Source organism: Idiotropiscis lumnitzeri, chromosome 5 (assembly GCF_059441095.1).
Source record: "Idiotropiscis lumnitzeri isolate Australia: NSW breed Sydney's pygmy pipehorse chromosome 5, RoL_Ilum_1.0, whole genome shotgun sequence".
Taxonomy (NCBI): domain Eukaryota; kingdom Metazoa; phylum Chordata; class Actinopteri; order Syngnathiformes; family Syngnathidae; genus Idiotropiscis; species Idiotropiscis lumnitzeri.
The window spans coordinates 16,678,750-16,696,874 of record NC_142395.1 but is presented as its reverse complement, the minus strand read 5'-3'; the positions used below and the strand labels follow the sequence as shown (position 1 = coordinate 16,696,874).

Sequence of the window (18,125 nt, the reverse complement as noted above, 5' to 3'; positions counted from 1 at the left end):
CCTCCAGTTAAAACAAAAGAGAACAAATCCCCCAACGTTTGCTGACCTATTGTTCTTGTTGCGCACCGAAGAAGATCAACATGCTACCAAAACTATGCGAATGAGACAGCATCTGGGAAGTGCAAAGCAAAAGGTGACTTCTCATGTGCAAATAGCCGAACCCGTCACTGAAAATGATAGCAACATTGCTACTCTGAATTCAATTACAAAAGAACTTTCAAGCCAAGTTGCGGAAATCCAGAGTCAGCTGGTGAAGCTAACTGCCAAAACACAGAAAAGAAAATCTCGAAATGCAAAGAATGTACCCGATCCGAAACAAGAGAAACTAAAACTGAAAGTGAATACAAAAGAACCCATTGGACAAACCAACAATACTCAAACGAAAGCACCTAAACCGTGGTATTGTTTCCAATGTGGTGAAGATGGCCACATAAAGCCAACCTGTGAAAATGAACCAAATGCCGCTTTAGTGGCAGAGAAGCGGAAAATTTTTAAAGAAAACCAAAGGAAGTGGGAAGCTGAAAATCCTTCAGCTGCTACTGCACATTTAAACTAAGTACAGTCTCTGTTACGGGGCAAATGGAGACTGTTGCCAGACAATCACGTCCCACGAAAGAAAAGCACAACGCTAACCTTAAACAGTCTTTGGCTAAGCAGCAAAAATGCAGCTTGCCAAAAGGCCTAGTTGGTTCAAAATGTACCGCTACTGTTAGCATTTCAGGTGTTAATGTTAACTGTCTTCTTGATTCTGGATCACAAGTGACCACAGTCACAGAGTCGTTTTTCAAACAGAACCTTCCAGAACAAACCCTTTATCCACTCTATGACCTTTTAGAGGTAGAGGGCGCTGCAGGACAGCCTGTACCTTATTTAGGTTACATAGAAATGACTGTTACCTTTCCAAAAGATATTTTAGGGACAGTGATTGATATACCAACGTTAGCTCTAGTTGTTCCGGATATACACCCAAATAGTCAGACACCATTGTTAGTTGGAATGAATGTTCTTGATGTTCTTTATGAGATTTATTTAGACGTCAAGACTATTGAGCACCTACCTGTTCCTTATGGGTTCAGAGCACTTCTGAAGACTCTTGAAATCAGACACATACAACACAAAGATGGCAACATTGGGTTTGTCACCCTGGCAGGAAAAACAACTGCTGTTGTCCCAGCTGGTCGCTGTGTCGTCCTGGAGGGATCTGCTAATGTTCACTGCACATCAGTTGATTCATGCGCTATAATTGAACATCCAACTCAATCTTCCCTACCAGGTGGCCTTTGTGTGAAGAGTTGTCTGATAACTCTTTCTTCCCGAGCTCCATACAAAGTTCCTGTTGTGATCACCAACGAGACAGACCAAGATGTGACCATTCCATCTACCTGCGTGATCGGAGAGCTTGGAGCGTTCCGTTGTGTTGTCTCGCAGCATAATGTCACAAATTCGACAGAGCCACCCATGAACAAAGAGGCGTCTCTGACTTTCAACTTTGGAGATTCCCCAATACCCCAGAATTGGAAGGAGAGAATAACCAAACAACTCTCTGATATTCCAGAGGTATTTGCTCACCATGACCTTGATTTTGGGTGTACTAGTAAAGTGAAACACTCCATCAAACTTCTTGATCCAACTCCCTTTAAGCATCGTGCACACCCCATTCACCCCCAAGATCTGGAAGCAGTCCGTAAACACCTTCAAGAACTGCTTTCTGCCGGTGTGATAAGAGAGTCACAGTCACCCTACTCCTCTCCGATTGTCGTGGTGAGGAAGCGGAACAATGACGTCCGTCTATGTATAGACTTCCGCAAACTTAACTTGCAAACAGTTAAGGACTCATATGCTCTTCCAAACCTGGAGGAGACCTTCTCAGCGCTTTCGGGATCCAAATGGTTTACAGTCCTTGATCTCAAATCTGGTTATTACCAGATTGAAGTTGAAGAAGCAGACAAAGAGAAAACCGCATTTGTCACTCCACTTGGGTTCTGGGAATTTAACCGGATGCCCCAAGGTGTAACCAACGCACCAAGCACCTTTCAACGATTAATGGAACGTTGTGTTGGTGACATGAACTTGAAGGAAGTACTTGTATTTTTGGATGATTTAATCATCTTTTCAAGTACTCTTGAGGAACATGAACGACGTCTCATGCGAGTACTTCAACGTCTGAAAGAGTATGGACTGAAATTATCATCCGAAAAATGCAAATTTTGCCAAACAACAGTGAGTTACCTTGGTCATGTAATCTCAGAGAATGGTGTTGAAACAGATCCCGAGAAGATTCAGGCCTTAAAAACCTGGCCAAGACCCACAAACCTCAAAGAGTTGAGGTCCTTTTTAGGATTTTCTGGCTACTATAGACGTTTCATAAAGGGATACTCATCTATAGTGCGCCCACTTAATGACCTGACACGAGGATGCCCACCATTCAGCAAAAAGTCCAAAGAAAAAGAATCAAATCATACCTATTATGATCCCAAACTGCCATTTGCCAGCCGATGGACACCTGACTGTCAAAGAGCTTTTGATTCCATCATTGAAAAGCTAACAACAACCCCGATCTTAGGTTTTGCAGACCCAAAGCTACCTTATTTGCTTCATACCGACGCCAGTACGACAGGCTTAGGAGCAGCACTCTATCAAGAGCAGGAAGGTCGGCTTCGGGCCATAGCATTTGCCAGTCGAGGGTTGTCCAGAAGTGAAGCACGCTATCCAGCTCATAAGTTAGAGTTTTTAGCGCTCAAGTGGTCAGTGACAGAAAAGTTTCACGATTATTTGTATGGTGGTAACTTTACTGTGGTGACGGATAGTAATCCACTCACATATATATTAACCTCTGCTAAATTAGATGCAACGGGATACAGATGGCTTGCTGCTTTGTCAAACTACAACTTTAAACTGCAGTATAGAGCAGGCAAACAGAATTGTGATGCTGATGGACTTTCCCGACGTCCTCATGGAGATCTTGTCAATGATGCACAGTCAAGGAAAGAGCAAGAACGAGTGAGCCAGTTTGTCGAACGTCATTTAGCCGACAACGACATTTCAGAGCTTGTTGATACAGAAGTTATGCAAGCAATTTGTCAGAACCATCTCATTAAAGCCAAGAACCCCAATAACTACGGTGATGTCACACTTGTGGAGACATTTACCATCTCAGCAAGTGCAATCCCTGACGCCTACAGTTCTGAAGAATTACATGGTCTGCCAACACTTCCTGCTTTGTCCACCTCTGAAATTAAAGACCGACAAAGAGCTGACTCAACGATCAGTCAAGTGATTGCGCAGATCGAATTTGGTCAAACACCCCCTCCAACCTCCCGGAGGGAATTACCGGATCTTCCTCTCTTACTCAGAGAACTAAATAAATTGGAATTGCATGACGACGTGTTATACAGAAAACGACGAGATGGAGACCAAGTGACTTATCAACTTGTTCTTCCTGAAGAACTCAGATCATCTGCACTTCAGAGTTTACACAATGATATGGGCCACTTGGGTATTGACAGAACCCTTGATCTGATCAGAAGCCGATTCTATTGGCCTCGGATGGCAACAGATGTTGAGCACAAAATAAAAACATGTGATCGCTGTATCCGTAGAAAAAGTCCTCCTGAAAGAGCAGCTCCTTTGGTCAACATCACCACCATGCGACCGTTAGAGTTGGTTTGCATGGATTTCCTCAGTCTAGAGCCGGACAGCAGTAACACAAGTAACATTCTTGTGATGACAGATCATTTTACTAAATTTGCCCTTGCAGTGCCCACACCAAATCAAAAGTCCAAAACCGTCGCCAAGTGCTTGTGGGACCAGTTTATCGTTCACTATGGCATACCTGAACGTCTTCATAGTGATCAGGGTCCTGATTTTGAGGCAAAACTTATCAAAGAATTGTGTGAAATTTCTGGCATAAAGAAGATACGGACTACTCCATACCATCCACGGGGTAATCCCGTTGAAAGATTTAATCGAACGTTACTCAGTATGCTGGGAACTCTTGAAGACAAACAAAAGTCCCATTGGAAAGAGTATGTTATGCCCTTGGTGCACGCATACAATTGCACGCGCAATGATGTGACAGGATATAGTCCATATGAATTGATGTTTGGTAGGAAACCCAGATTGCCAGTCGATCTTGCATTTGGACTACCCTTGAACAAAGATCAGAAGATATCCCATTCACAATACATTCAAAGTCTCAAAACACGACTGGAAGAAAGTTACAAGATAGCTTCAAGAAATGCACAAAAAGTAGCAGATAAAAACAAGGCCAGATTTGATCGTAAAATCTCTGTCTCTGAACTTGAAATCGGGGACAGGGTTTTGGTGAGGAACGTGCGACTGCGTGGTAAGCATAAGCTTGCAGATAAATGGGAAACTGACATTCATGTTGTTGTGAAACGAGCAGGGAACTTACCGGTTTACACAGTCAAACCAGAGTCGAAGCAAGGTCCTTTACGAACCCTACACAGAGACCTTTTGCTTCCGTGCAGTTTCCTTCCTGTTGCCACAGCAGACCGACCTGAACCGACACCTGTTAGTCGTCCAAAAACCCGCCTAGCGACTGCAACAGAAATTCCTGATGCTGATGAATCTGATCAACCTGACAACGATGTTATGATTCCATGGATTGATGATTCCCAATGCCAGGAGATTGCCAGATTTACCACTGTGCGTGACTATACGACAACCCCAGATGCAACAAAATCCTTGGATACAACACCAACATTGGACAGAAACTTTCCTGAAAACATTGGAACTGAGAACCTGGATAACGGAAATGGAGATGGGGATGAACCTTTGGAAAATGTTCCAGATGCTATCAACAGTGAAGTTGAAAGTGGAAATTCCCCTCTGACTCCTGACATACCTGAGGAATCCAAATCACCTGCAAGTACTCCTGAGGATTCAGTTGAGGAACAAACTATTGACTTATCCAAGAAACTGGACTATGATGATCCTGTGACCACTCAACCATTGAGGCGATCAGAGAGAGATAGAAGACCGCCAATGAGATTAGACTATCCTAATTTAGGGAATCCCCTAGTGACAGTTGTAAAGTCTTTATTTCACGGTTTAACTTCTGCTTTCACCGACTCCCGAAATAATCCAAATGAACAATATTTGCGAAACATGCATCGGGACATGCATGGTATTTTACAGGGGAGGGTGTAACCCAGTAGAGAAAACACCATTTTATTTTGAAAAAACATTTATTTTGTTAAGAGGAAGTGTATATCTCTCGTCTACTTGATTTCCTGTTGCGAGTGTCATTTATGTGATTATGACTTTCTGATTCGTCAAAGTCAAGTTGTCCCGCCTTCTCGAGACGCTATCTCGAGATTAGCTGTGTATATCGTTCTTTTACGCCTGGACACCCTACTGAAAGGTTGCGTGACGATATCTAATGCTAATGTGCCGTTCGGTGAGTGAAATACTTGTTGATATAAATGTGACCAATAATAAAATGTTAATTGGGAAATGTTTTATCTCAAGTGTGGATACCAGTGAGAACTGAGGGTCTGTGACAAATCGACCGTGTTCGTACTTGAACGTCGTCTTGGTGAGTCGCCATGCACTTGCTATGGACTGTCGTAAAAACGTTTATGTGAGGCTAACGCTAAGCTAACGTTAAGCTAATGCTAATCGCGAGTGGAAATGTACTGCTTGTTTACAGTGAAAGAGTTGATTTTACTTGTTTTAAGGTCTTTCTAAAGCAAGGTTTATGTTGACAAACAAATGTATAACTGCTCATTTTGATGTAATATGAGTTAAAAGTGAAATGTTGAATTGACTCAGTTATGTTTGTTATACAATTATTTCTTTATTGAAGTGATTGATATGTAAACCATAAAACATGGTTATTGAGAAATTGGACATATATTGAGAAATGTTTATTGTTAGCTCATGAGTTCATTTCATGTGTTACAATGACAATTTGGAAAACATGCATGTAAATTAATAACTGTTATAAATGTGATATTTAGATGCAGTATTTATGATAATTGAAAACTATAGAGCTATAGCGACTGATAAGACTGGAAAGTGATGATAGACTTATTAGCTGCATACAATAATTTCATTATTGTTATGCAGGCTGGGTTTTTTGTCTTGGCATTAAACCAAGATCCGAAACTGAATGGATTCTCCTTTGATGGAGATGGCGAGCCTGAGCCCAGAACCACATCTGCGATAAAGGAACCACAGTCTTCACCAACTTCTTTGTGAACATCACGTGGTAACACACCTAATTACCACCACGACAAGACTTTTTTCCCCAAGACTACCGGAAAGAACATTGACTGACTTAAACAAAATATTACTGAGCTCAGTAGGACTTTGGGATTATTATTTCTAATTTTTGGGATTTGTGATTTATTTTATGTATATGATGCCGGCTGTGAATTTGTAAATAATTGTTTTGTTTTCCATGTTAATACAGTTATTGTTGTTGCTCATTTCTGCCTCCAGCTATTTCATTCACACACCTATCAATTATCACTATTGTAGCCTTCGAGAATCTAGAGTCTGGTCCAATTTATTAAATATCAAACTAACATTATCTTTAAGTAATCGGGGGTTACACTTTCACGCAGTCTGTCAAAGTCTGCATTTTTCCCACTCAGGATTATTTGCAAAACCCATGGAACAGGCGGTGTCAAAGTCGACTTAGAAATGCTCCGGCTGGTGGCAGTGTCAGAGCTGCAACAAAGCCAGAAGGCCGCGCGTGTGTGCAAGGGTGTTCGTAAAAAGCTGAGATGGCAGACACTCACTTCTTACTTCTTTTGTGTTGCAAACAATTACTGCTCCCTTCTTTTAGATTGCCTGTCAAAGTCAGAAAGCAATTTGCCGCATGTTCCTTCCACACAGACTGCGTACGATTTAGAGCTGGAATGTTTCCAGCCTTTGGGGGTAATCAATTCTGGCTCTTCTGTTACACCTCAGATGCCGTAATGTTGTGGGAACTCAGCGTGAAAAGGGCTACATTTCCAGAAGTGGCCGGCAAAATGAGGCCAGAGAACCTTCCTATTGTGGTGTGGTGTTTGCACCGAGGGCCCCGCCTGCTACCAGGGGGGGCCGGCATACAGCCAAACTGGAGGAGCGTGGGGAGAGTAGTAATATAATGCATACACTGATCCCCCGGAGTCCATTCATGGCGTAATTGGTGTGGACAGAGCTCATGGTCTCACGGTTAGAGTTAGGGAACTTCTTCTCATGTCCTGCTGGGAGGCCTTCGCTTCCCACAATAGAAAGACCAACGTGGATATGGGAATGTCTTCATTCGTGTGTCTTCATGACGAAAAGAGGCACGAAACACCTCAAGGTGGTTCAAAACAAACGTATACTGGACAGAATGGAAGTTTTGTTTCCTTAGAAAGTCACATTCAACCAAATCGATATTCTTCATCATTTGTGACAAAGTGCCAAAAAAAAACAAAAAAAAAAAACTTTGAAACATTTTTTTTACATTTTCTCCATGTACAGATGACCTGACTTCCTACACAGGCCCGTGTGAGCCACTAGGTGAAATAACACAGCAATTCTGCGACTAATCCGTTATCACTGCCACATCCTCCTTCCTCTATTCCTTGCGCAGTGCAAGATGACTTCATGGCACAGTACGAAAGTATCTGCTCCCAGAATAACTCTAAAGCGCAGATAACCCACCATGTGGTCCCCGCTAAGCTGAGACTACAGGTCCGATTAGGAGTGTAACACTAGCATGGCTCCAGTCTTCATTAAACCCCCACCCCCAACACCTCCCATACTCGTGATTGCAACCAAAATGTTCTGATTTTCTGTTTTGATAAAACGTGTAATTAGGCTTGGAAAGGAAACTTTCAATGGAAATATCGGGAAAAAAAAAACTTTACAAAATTGAAGGTTGTCTCACAGTGGGGAATTGAAACATAATGTAGTTGGGAACACAGCATTTTAAGCGGCCTTACAAATTCATGCATATGTAGCTTAAAAAAGAATTCAAAATTTAAAATTTTAAAGTTGCACACAATTGTGTTACGTGTCAGTGCAGCACAAGTTTCAGCCGGATAAAGTGTTTCTAGTGGAAGCACATCATTCTATTACAACTTTCCTGTTACCATGGCAACGAATGTTGATGCCGGCATATTTTCAGTTTTTAAAATCATATAGTGGGTTCTTAATGTCCAAATGTGAATAGCTAATAGATTTTCTGTAGGCAATAATCATACAAAAGCTTTTCCCAAAATATTTTTCTCAAAAATTACTTGAAATTTTCCAACCCTTTGCAAGACTTTTAGGGTGAGACAGTGATAATCTGAAGATTAAAATTGACCACAGTAAGTGTATTTTGCACTCCCCAGTTTTTGTGTGACCAAGTCAGCAGTCCTTCGCACTGACGATTGGTGCCTGTGCTAAGATGCCGCTGCAATTGAGCTGGTTTCACGACGTGCTTGGATCGTATCTCTCCACAAAAGAAACACACAGGCTGCTCAAGGATCCAAATCACTAGCTATAAATCAGTAATTTACTTACTAATTCTTCTCTGTAAAGTCGCTTTTGCAGTACATTGAAACAGGTGGCATTTCTTTCAAGCGTTTGAGCCACGTCTCCATGTTGTCACATTGAAAGATCTTTATGTCTTCTTCTTAAGTGAGCGTATCATTCTTTGTTATCTTAATTTCAAATACTAACCTGAACCTTACAAGTTTTTCCCATAACAGCTTCCTCCAAATGTTTCTCAAAAGCATTAAGGAATGAGTGGTGAAGCGTTAAGGAGCTCATAATTTTAATTTCATTTTAATTTGTATTAACGGCATCATACAGCAACTTTAGCATTACAAAAGGAAGTGAGATCTCTTCTGAAAAGAAAATACAATGAACTACACAGATGAAATTAGAGAAAAATAAAGTCCTGATACCATCTGTAGTTTATGTAGATTAAAGTTATTTTGCTATAAAGGACACCTTGCAATGGCACCATGGACCACTAGGGGCCCACAGACCCACAGTTGAGAAACACAGCTATACACTATACAACACGTACTAAGTCCAGCCAATACCGAAAACAGATAACTCCACCATGTTGTGCCTGCTAAATCGAGACTGCAATTCCGATTAGGAGTGTAACACTAGGCTGTATTTAGCCTTCATTACCTCCACCCACGTTATTGCGCTGAACAAGAGGCGCCCTTGCTGTGTGTCTGTCCGGCGGCCATTAATCATCTCAAGTGGACAGCGCTGACAGGCAGTTGGCCGCATCACTCTTTCATTTTCTTCCTGGTGATACCACAACAGCCCTCCTCGATAACCACACAATAATGCCTCGTCAAACCAAACAAACAGCAGCCAATTTCCGGTAAAAAAAAAGAAAAAAAGAAAAAAGTGTAATGAATATGATGAAGGCATGTCGTATATCTCCAACGCTCCACTCCAGAAGCGAGGCAACATGTTTAATGGCGAATTACATGGACATTAGCGGCTGCGCCTTAGCTCAAGATAATGGACAACGCTGTGGAATAAGATGGATGCTCCACGTTAGACATTTAAAGTTACTACATATTGGAATTTGAATAACATTACAGAGAAAAGCAGTCGCGTATAACGTTAGCATATTACCTGGAAACGCAGCATAGCCGTTGAGCGTCCATTTTAAATTTTTTTTTTTTAATTGATGTATTTTAGAGGATTCCGTACTTCAATGCACTGTGAACAATAACAACAACAACCTAAGGTATATGTAGCATGCCTAAAAAAAAATATATGACATGTTGGCAAATAGGTATAGCTCTAATAGTGTCGCAAATGGATCCGTTTTGCAAAGCCACAATAAAACAATGTACAGTACAACACTGGGGAAAAAAAGTGCTACGTGTCAATCTGATGAATTACAACAAATAGTTCACCAGTACAATTCCAGAAACTGATATGGAATTACGTGGTCATGTCTTATCATAAAGGAATAGATGAAAATGTTTGTCGAAAGGAGCTCTGCCATTTTGGTTTGCAGCAGAAATTTGGGAGGTGAATCACACAACTTGAACTTGGACAAACTCCGTCGCATCAATCTCCTAAGATCAATGCAAGGTAAGGCAGAAGAAATTAAGAGGAAATAAAAGACGACTGCAGAGCCAATTGAAAGAGCCCCGGTGAGGGAATACTTCAGCTTCAAACTAAATAAGCAAGGTGAGCGCCATCAATACAGACAAGCCGGTATGCCAAATTTGTTTTTGTCCAAACTGCAAACTCTCAATGCCTCATGAGACGTTCTGGGCAACAAAGTACAGTCCTGCCCAAAAGTATTGGAACAGCAGAGTGAATTCCGTTGTGTTCTATAATGCAGACATTTGGATTTCAGGACAAAAGATGACTATCAGACAAAAGTACAAAATTCTTTAAATTTCGATGTGTTGAACAACTCAGGACAGAGCACATTTCGTATGAAGCCACCCACTTTTCAAGTGAGCAAAATTATTGGAACAGTCATTATTCGATTCATTTAAAGTGAATAACGTTTAATTTTGGTGCCGTAACTATTGCAATAACTGCATAAAGCCTGCAACCCATTAACGACAGCAGACTGTTGATTTCTTCGTTTAAAATGCTTTTGCAGGCCTTTATTGCAGCCTATTTCAGTTCCTTTTTGTTTCAGTCGGTTTCTCCCTTCAGTCTCCTCTTCAGGAGGTAAAATGCATGCTCTACTGGGTTGAGGTCTGGTGATTGACATGGCAAATCTCATAATCAAGGTACAGTGTTTTATTCAAATTTGATTTTATTATTTTTACAGATTTTTCATGAACAATATCACACAAAAACATTTCTCGAAAAGGCCATGTTTTCCCAACCCCACCCCCCAAAAAAACTTTTGCCAGAGCCCATAAAATCAAACTTATTTGAAGTGACAATGAGCGCATACCGAATATGCTGTATCTTGTCTCTGAAGCTAGAAGATATTGAAGCATTAAACAAACAGACACATTTGTATTATTTCATTCCCACAACCTATGACAATCGATAAGAGAAATCACTCAGGAATCTGATCCATAACGATGATTGAATCGGAATTGCTAAATTCTTATCGGTTCCCATGCCTAGTCCGGACTTAGCCACAATAGTTGAGAACCGGTGCCTTAGAGAACTTACTACGTAAATAAGCAACAACAAATGTTGTAATGGCACAAAGAGAGCAACTGGCAAAGGAAGGAAGACCTGCAAAGGCAACATGAGTCAGGAATTGAACACGTCTTCCTTTAAAAGATAGTGAGGCCATCAATAGGTTTCTTTATGCAAAGACAGGATTTTAGGCAGCTGCTAAAATTCCTCAACCATCAACACACAAACAGACACACAAACGCGCACACACACGCACACACCCCAGCAAACGCGCACACACGGCTGTTTTTAAGCACAGGGGCAGGAAATGGGAATCCCTCGTAAGTTTTCCTTCCGCTGCTGCTTTCCTCTCGCAGCCTGGAGGCCCCCCCGATGAATGAGGTGGGAAAAAGCGCTTGGCCATTTGTCTCCAGCCATCAGCGGATTCCTCGGCTTGGCTAACACGCGCACACAGGTCAGTCAAAGCGTTTAGATTATAGGGATCCTCAAAATTTTCAGGTCGGGGGACCCCTTACAGTTAAATATAACAACTGTGGGTCCCCCAAAATGGCATAGGGATGAAAGAAAAAAGACATTATGATAAATTAATCTTAGAAAATTCAATTCTATGGTATTTGAAAAAAGTCGCAATTTCTGAGAATGTGATAACATAATAAAGTCAAAGCTGACGGAAGCAAATCATTTTAAAGTTAATTTCCAAGAGACAAAAAAAATGTTTAAAAATCTAAATTATTCTGGAAAAGACATCTTTATGCATTCTTAAAAATAAAACTAGTCTTAAAGAATTTTAGTCCTATAGTATGTTCTAACGCCCCAACCGCGACTTTATTCATGCAGGGATGTCAGATTCATATGAGAAGTCAAAATCATATCAGACCTTTTATTGCGCCAAAGCTACAGTGGGGAAGAGCAATTGGCTTAGTCTGTTTGTTTTATTGGTGATCTGTTCCCCATATGCACTTTTTAAAAATGATACAACAGTGTATTGCAAATTTCTTGGCAGAGCACCAAGCCAGCAGCACATGCGGACCCCCAGTGAACCCCTGGTTTAGAAAACAACAATAATGAACAAAAGAGTGGCTCAAATGCTCTTTCATCCCACCGCCCCCCAAAAAAAGCATAATATTCACAGCCGCGCATCTTTGAAGTAGAAACCAGAGGAGGGGTAACACGGTGTAATGAGAGAGCGCTTGCGCTTCTTCTGGTTTTCTCTGACAAGTGTAAAAACACCAAAAGGAGAATCCACCCCCTCCCCAAGCCACCGCACAATTTGTTTCCCTGTGATTAAGACGTCTCAGCAGAGGTCACCCGAGTGTCTCTCGTCTTGGAGCAGTTGAAATGATACACTATGGCTGCATTAAAGCCACTTAGCTGCCGATATTCACTTTTATCCCGCCCTGGCTGTTTAATGTTGCCCTTCCATTGATAATAATTACGAGCATTATCACAGTCAATACACTCAAGGAGGGAAAAAAACTCCCATATTCTTTTTCCCTTTGTCCATTATAGATGAGCACTCAGTAGGTCAGTGCTAATGTCTGCCACTGACCCCTCCTTCCTCCACTGCCAGGGAATTTGAGTCACGCGAGCTACTGTAATTAGACATTTTTAACTCTTGATAACAAAATGTAAAATTGATTTTGATCATCAAATTTACACCCGAAACTCTAAAGTTTGTCGTACAGACATTTTGAGGCTATGAACGACGTGCAACGTAAGAATACGTAGTCAAGCGCAACAAGAACGTAACCTCGCTCTGTACTATCATTTGACTGTTTTCATACAAAGATTTCATGTAATTACAACTTTATTAACATGTGAGGTTGGAAGAAATTCTACAACACGTTCCAACTTATGTACAAATTGCGGTTATGTTGCGGCTGTAGGAATGGAATTCTGTATTTTCAGCATGGTCATTGGCCGTGATGTCAAGTTATAGTTAAAATAACGACTAGCATTGTCGTATTAACATTGGTAGCACTTTCTGTAACACAAGAATGTTTGCACCGCAACTGTAAGCATTTTAGCTCACGTCCCAAATAATTCCATTATTGTACTGGTGTGAATAACGCAAGCTGGCGTGTTGAGGCAGATATCGGCTGTCCAGCGGCGTTTGTGGCAGAGTGATAGATCAGCATGTGTGTAGGGGTCAGCCGTCTACAACTCCCGCCGTCTGTCGCTGGACACAGACGCTAACAGGGCCCTGACAGATTCCGTGCCTCCCTCATAGCTTTATACATCAATCCCACTAAACGACGACTTTGAAAGACCAGACTAGTCAGACCTGGGGGATCACTAACATACGAGTGGAAGCGCCCATGAAGTTAAGTTATAAAATTGCAGGTGACACTTTTCATTTGCCAGAAATTGAAAGTCAGAAAGTGCGAGTAGCATGATTATTTTCCATTGCACTCTCTTATTTATCTAATTTATATATTTGTCTGTATTTGCTGTATTGCACTGGAGAGGGGAGCTCTCTAATCTCGTTGCACTCTTGAGTACAATGACAATAAAGGGATTTCTAATTCTAATTCTAATTATAACATGTTACAAAACATTAAGAGCTATGAACGTTACATTTTGAACTAGTCGCCATCAAACCGCAGAGAACACATAAATAGACCATTCGCATTCACACCTATGAACAACTTAATATGCATGTTTTTGGAATGTTGGAGGAAACCGACGCAAACCAACACAGGCGCAGTGAGAACATGAAAACTTCACACAGAAACGACAACGCCAGAACTTTGAGGCGGCTGTGCCAACCAGTCAGCCACCATTCCAAGCCCAAAATCTTAACACATTTCAGTTGGACCACTTACAATTCTTGAGATGCACAAAGAAAAAAAAAAAACCCAAAGCAAAACAAACAATCCATGCCTGATGTAACTACAACAGAAGCAACACTCAAACAGCTTTTAATCACTTAGACCAAACAGCTGACCGCTCTCCAAACAAAGAGCAAGAGAAATTGAGAACAAAACCGTGATCTTCTCCCATATCAAGTACGATACTAACGTTCTACACCGAGTGGCAGGCCGGCAATGAAGACAAACTCAAAAACAGTTCTTGTTGAGAGTAATTAATTACACCCTTTTTTTTTTTCTTTTACAAATACTTCTTATTTCTGAGAATCGTACAGATAAATGCCTCCCCCCTGTTTGTTGCAGAGCATTTCAAGTTGCAAACTAAATGAAATGACTGCATCCTATATGACTTATCATGACTAAGACTGCAGAATACCATTTAAATATTACTATTGTAATGTATATAACTGCAAAGTACCTCTTTTCTGCATGAAGGTAAAGAGATCATCCAAGAACTCCTTCCTTTTGGGGTCATTATCCAGCTCGTACAACTGAAGAAGAAACGCCATTATTAGCGGTGGCTCGGACAAATTCATATCATGGACTGCTTTGTTTAGATTACTCCGTTTCCTGAACAAATGGTCACAATTAGCACTGCCTCATGAAAGTGTGTTTTCTTTAACAGAAAAGGTGATGCCACCGAAGTATATTCTTCTTTTGAAGCCATTTTAAAGTTAAAACAAACCATTAGCCACCTTTAATTGGGGCACTTCTTTTTTTTTTTCTGAAAGCAAAATAGTCGCACCTTGGCAAAGTCTCTGGAGGCTTCTCCTCGTCCTCTGCTGCTGTCCGCCTCGTCCGCCCAGCTAGCGCTTCCGTTCTACAAGAAATAGAGACACAGAATACAAATAAGCAATGCATAAAACAGTGCTACATATGACATTAAATTCTTACAGTGGCATAAATTGGAGCCTACAAAGTAGAAAGCAAACAATCTGAGCCTGAAAAAAACCCTCTGTAGCTATTTTTGCAATATGATCTATGTGCCACCCACTATTCTGAACTCAGTATATATATATAAATAATATAGATAATTAATTAGACTAAGCCAATCGTTTTCATTCATCAAGGAGGTTTTATGCAGCACCGTCACATGCTGTCAACTGAAATTGACATCAAAATGCCCACTGGCTCAGCTTTTGTCTGGGTTTGATCATGTGACACAATTGTTGAAATCCCCACACTCTACATTCTTCTTTCTTATCTATGTATTCCTTTTAAATAGAGTCCACTAGTGTTCAGACTGAGAGGCCGCATAACTGAGATACCTTGAGTTAAAGGTGACGTTTGAGTGAAATGTGTGGAGAGACCAAAAAAAAAAGACATGCAGTTGGATGTTAAAATGTCACAAGTGACAGGTTGTTACATGTGAGTTAAACTCATGCCAAGATCCATAAATGTGCGTAGTTTTTTAACAATATTTGGTAAAAATAAAACATTTTCATCAGAACCGCATGGTTCAAAGGCATTGTCAAATGTCGCACTCAAAACTCAAACTATTAATACAGGTAATTGAAAAGAGGAATTTGTGGCCACATTTATGCCACACAAGAACGTTTGCCATTTGCATTGAAGGTTTTTGGTCGCTCACCCTCATGAATAATGATGGCCCATTCTGAATAGGTTTCATGTTTGTCCTCCAATTAGCACGATGCACAACAACAACAACAACAACAGTTAACTGAACCTAGGAAAACTAATCCGTTCTCAATCTGCGGGAATGCACTTTTCCCGTGGTCGGGAGGGTGTGACCTCTGCATTTATTGTGCCCCTGAGCTCGCGTGTCCCCCTCTCCACCGGCAAACTACTTCTTTTTTTACGCTCAAACGTCTCCATTTGACCTAAACCATCTGCATCTGTGCCCTGCACCCCCCCCACACCACCCGCCCTTGTCTTCCGACCCAGCTGGATACGAAAGACTCACTACCGCCCCCCCCACCCCGCCTCCATCCTTCAATCTTAATGCAGCTGTGACGGGTGTCCCAAGTTCATGGAGTGGAGCTAGGCTGTCGGGAGAGGGCAGCCTGGTCAAAAGCCTTTACCAACACACACATATGTCGTGATCATGGTTGTGTTTGTGAGTGGGGGGTTGCAAAGGCCCCACAAGACGGGAAGGAAGGAAAATAGGGGCAGAGAGGGGCGCACGGTATGTGCCGAGCAGGAATGTCTCCTTAAAGACAAAACCTATAAAAGCATCAGGAATCAAAACAAGATCCTTTCGGGGCAAAGTAGGAGCAGGGGGGCTGTTAGGGGGGGTTGGAGTTGGGGATGGAGGGGGGTTCTCACGTTAATAGCTCCGGCTCGGGGGTCTCATTTCAAGTAGGAGCCCATTGGTCAATGAAAATTACAGGGCCTGAAGAGCAGGGCCCGTGGGCCAAAAGGTTGCATGTTAGTATTTCACACAAAATGCTTGTAAAAGGTTTACGTCAGGTGAACAGATATGGTGGGGAAACGTGCCTCACAAGTCAGACAACATGTGGAGTTCAAACTGTCAACATGGCAGATCACGATCATTATCATGATATCTATCAAGCCAGAAATGGAACTTGGCTTGACTGGCCGGGGCTCTATACTGACAGCACTGCTGCTATCACCTTTCTTATGGTTGCATCCCTTTTTTAATATAATAATATAAATGCCATACTGGTCCTGTTTTTTTTTTTTTTTTTTTAAATCTTTGATTTGATGACACGTCGGTGACTGGTTAGCACGTCAGCCTCACAGTAGAAAGGTGCAGGGCTCGATTCCAGCTCCGGCCTTCCTGTGTGGAGTTTGCGTGTTCTCCCCCGTGCCTGCGTGGGTTTTCTCTGGGTACTCCGGTTTCCTCCCACATTCAAAAGACATGGTAGTTTGATGGAGCACTCCAAAATGTCTGTAGGTGTGATAGTGAGCATTAATGGTTCATCTGTGTGTGCAGGCTCCAGCATGCCCGCGACCCTCGTGAGGAGAAGCGTCTTGGATAATGGATGGATCTTTGATTTCCAATTATTGGGTTTGCATGATAATTTGGGTTGGAAATGAGCCCAACGCCCTTTTTCCAAACACAGCTAAAAACACCCCAGAATGGCTTCTGTGATCCCTGACCTAATTCCTATTGAACATCTGTGGGAGGACCCTTCAAACTCCAGACATAAAGAGTGGGCCAAAATATGTGCTGAGAGGGTGCTGAAGTCTCATTGAAAGTTACAAAATTTATTGGATTGCAGTAATTTGTGGATATGTAGTGTACTGAAAAAGTTAAGTGCATTTAGACTTCATATTTCTTTACGCTCAATAAAATGAGAATAGTTCATTCGGAGTCACTCGCTCTGGAAGTCCAGCTGTCGCATGAGTGACTCTGACAGAGTCAACAACTCCAAATCCTCTTTTCAATTTTGTGTACAGCGAATTCTGACATATGTTTTCATGTTGGTATTGCATATCGTTGTTTGAATTTCGATATCATCTTAAAATGCTGGTTTTCCACGGCACTGTACAGTTGAAGGTCCTTGCCTATGAATGCGGTCAGACACGCTGTAATCTTCTATGCACAGACGGAGCTTGGTGGCAGTTTGCAGGCAAATTTACAAAATGACTCTCAACCTCAGATTTACTTTCCCACTGCTTGCTGCTGTCGCCCTGTTTTGTTTGCTCCAACGCCCATCCAACTCGAATCACATGCAAAGTTTCCTGCACCTGGAGGTGAATCAGTTCAGAGTATTTGCTAAATCAAAATTGAATCGCGAGGGGAAGTATTGTAATGCCACTGAAACATGCCATAGGACCATCATGCAAAGGTAAATACACACTATAGTACATTTGGAGAACATACAGACCTTTGCACAGCATTTGTCCACACTTCTGTTAACCTTTAGCCATTATAAACAACTATAACGGGAAATAAATCAGCTCTCTGGCTGGCTATGTATAATCTCACGTACTGAGGGGGTGGGTGGGGGGGGCTCACGGCGGGTGCACAGCATCATCAACAGCCCAAAGTTGAACAAAGTAATCTTGCTGATAAAAGCGAACATAATGGGAGATTTCCTAACTTCCAAAACAACATTGATAGTAACTGTCGTTTGCAGCACTTGGTTTTCTTCTTTCTTTCCTCTCATTGTTACACAACCAACTACTATAGTTTGATTGCGTCCCTTGTACACAAACAATGATTAAACATCCCACTCT

The 18,125-nt window shown here is 41.7% G+C and overlaps 1 protein-coding gene and 1 long non-coding RNA gene across 3 annotated transcripts in view; one reads left to right on the top strand and one right to left on the bottom strand.

Annotated features, from left to right (window-relative positions):
• The window catches only part of LOC148337072 (AT-rich interactive domain-containing protein 3B-like), an 84,988-nt gene that overhangs the window by 33,000 nt on the left and 33,863 nt on the right, over positions 1–18,125 (bottom strand). For both annotated transcript variants that reach the window (XM_088297118.1, XM_088297117.1), the window contains exons 3-4: positions 14,704–14,778; positions 14,377–14,449 (exon numbers count right to left, since the gene is read on the bottom strand). In XM_088297118.1, coding sequence (XP_088153244.1) covers positions 14,377–14,449; positions 14,704–14,778 — 148 coding nt within the window. The remainder of the gene's footprint in view (positions 1–14,376; positions 14,450–14,703; positions 14,779–18,125) is intronic.
• Positions 581–6,455, top strand: LOC148337073 (uncharacterized). The gene is made up of 2 exons (XR_015843254.1): positions 581–5,422; positions 5,494–6,455. It is a non-coding gene; the product is annotated as an uncharacterized LOC148337073 (long non-coding RNA).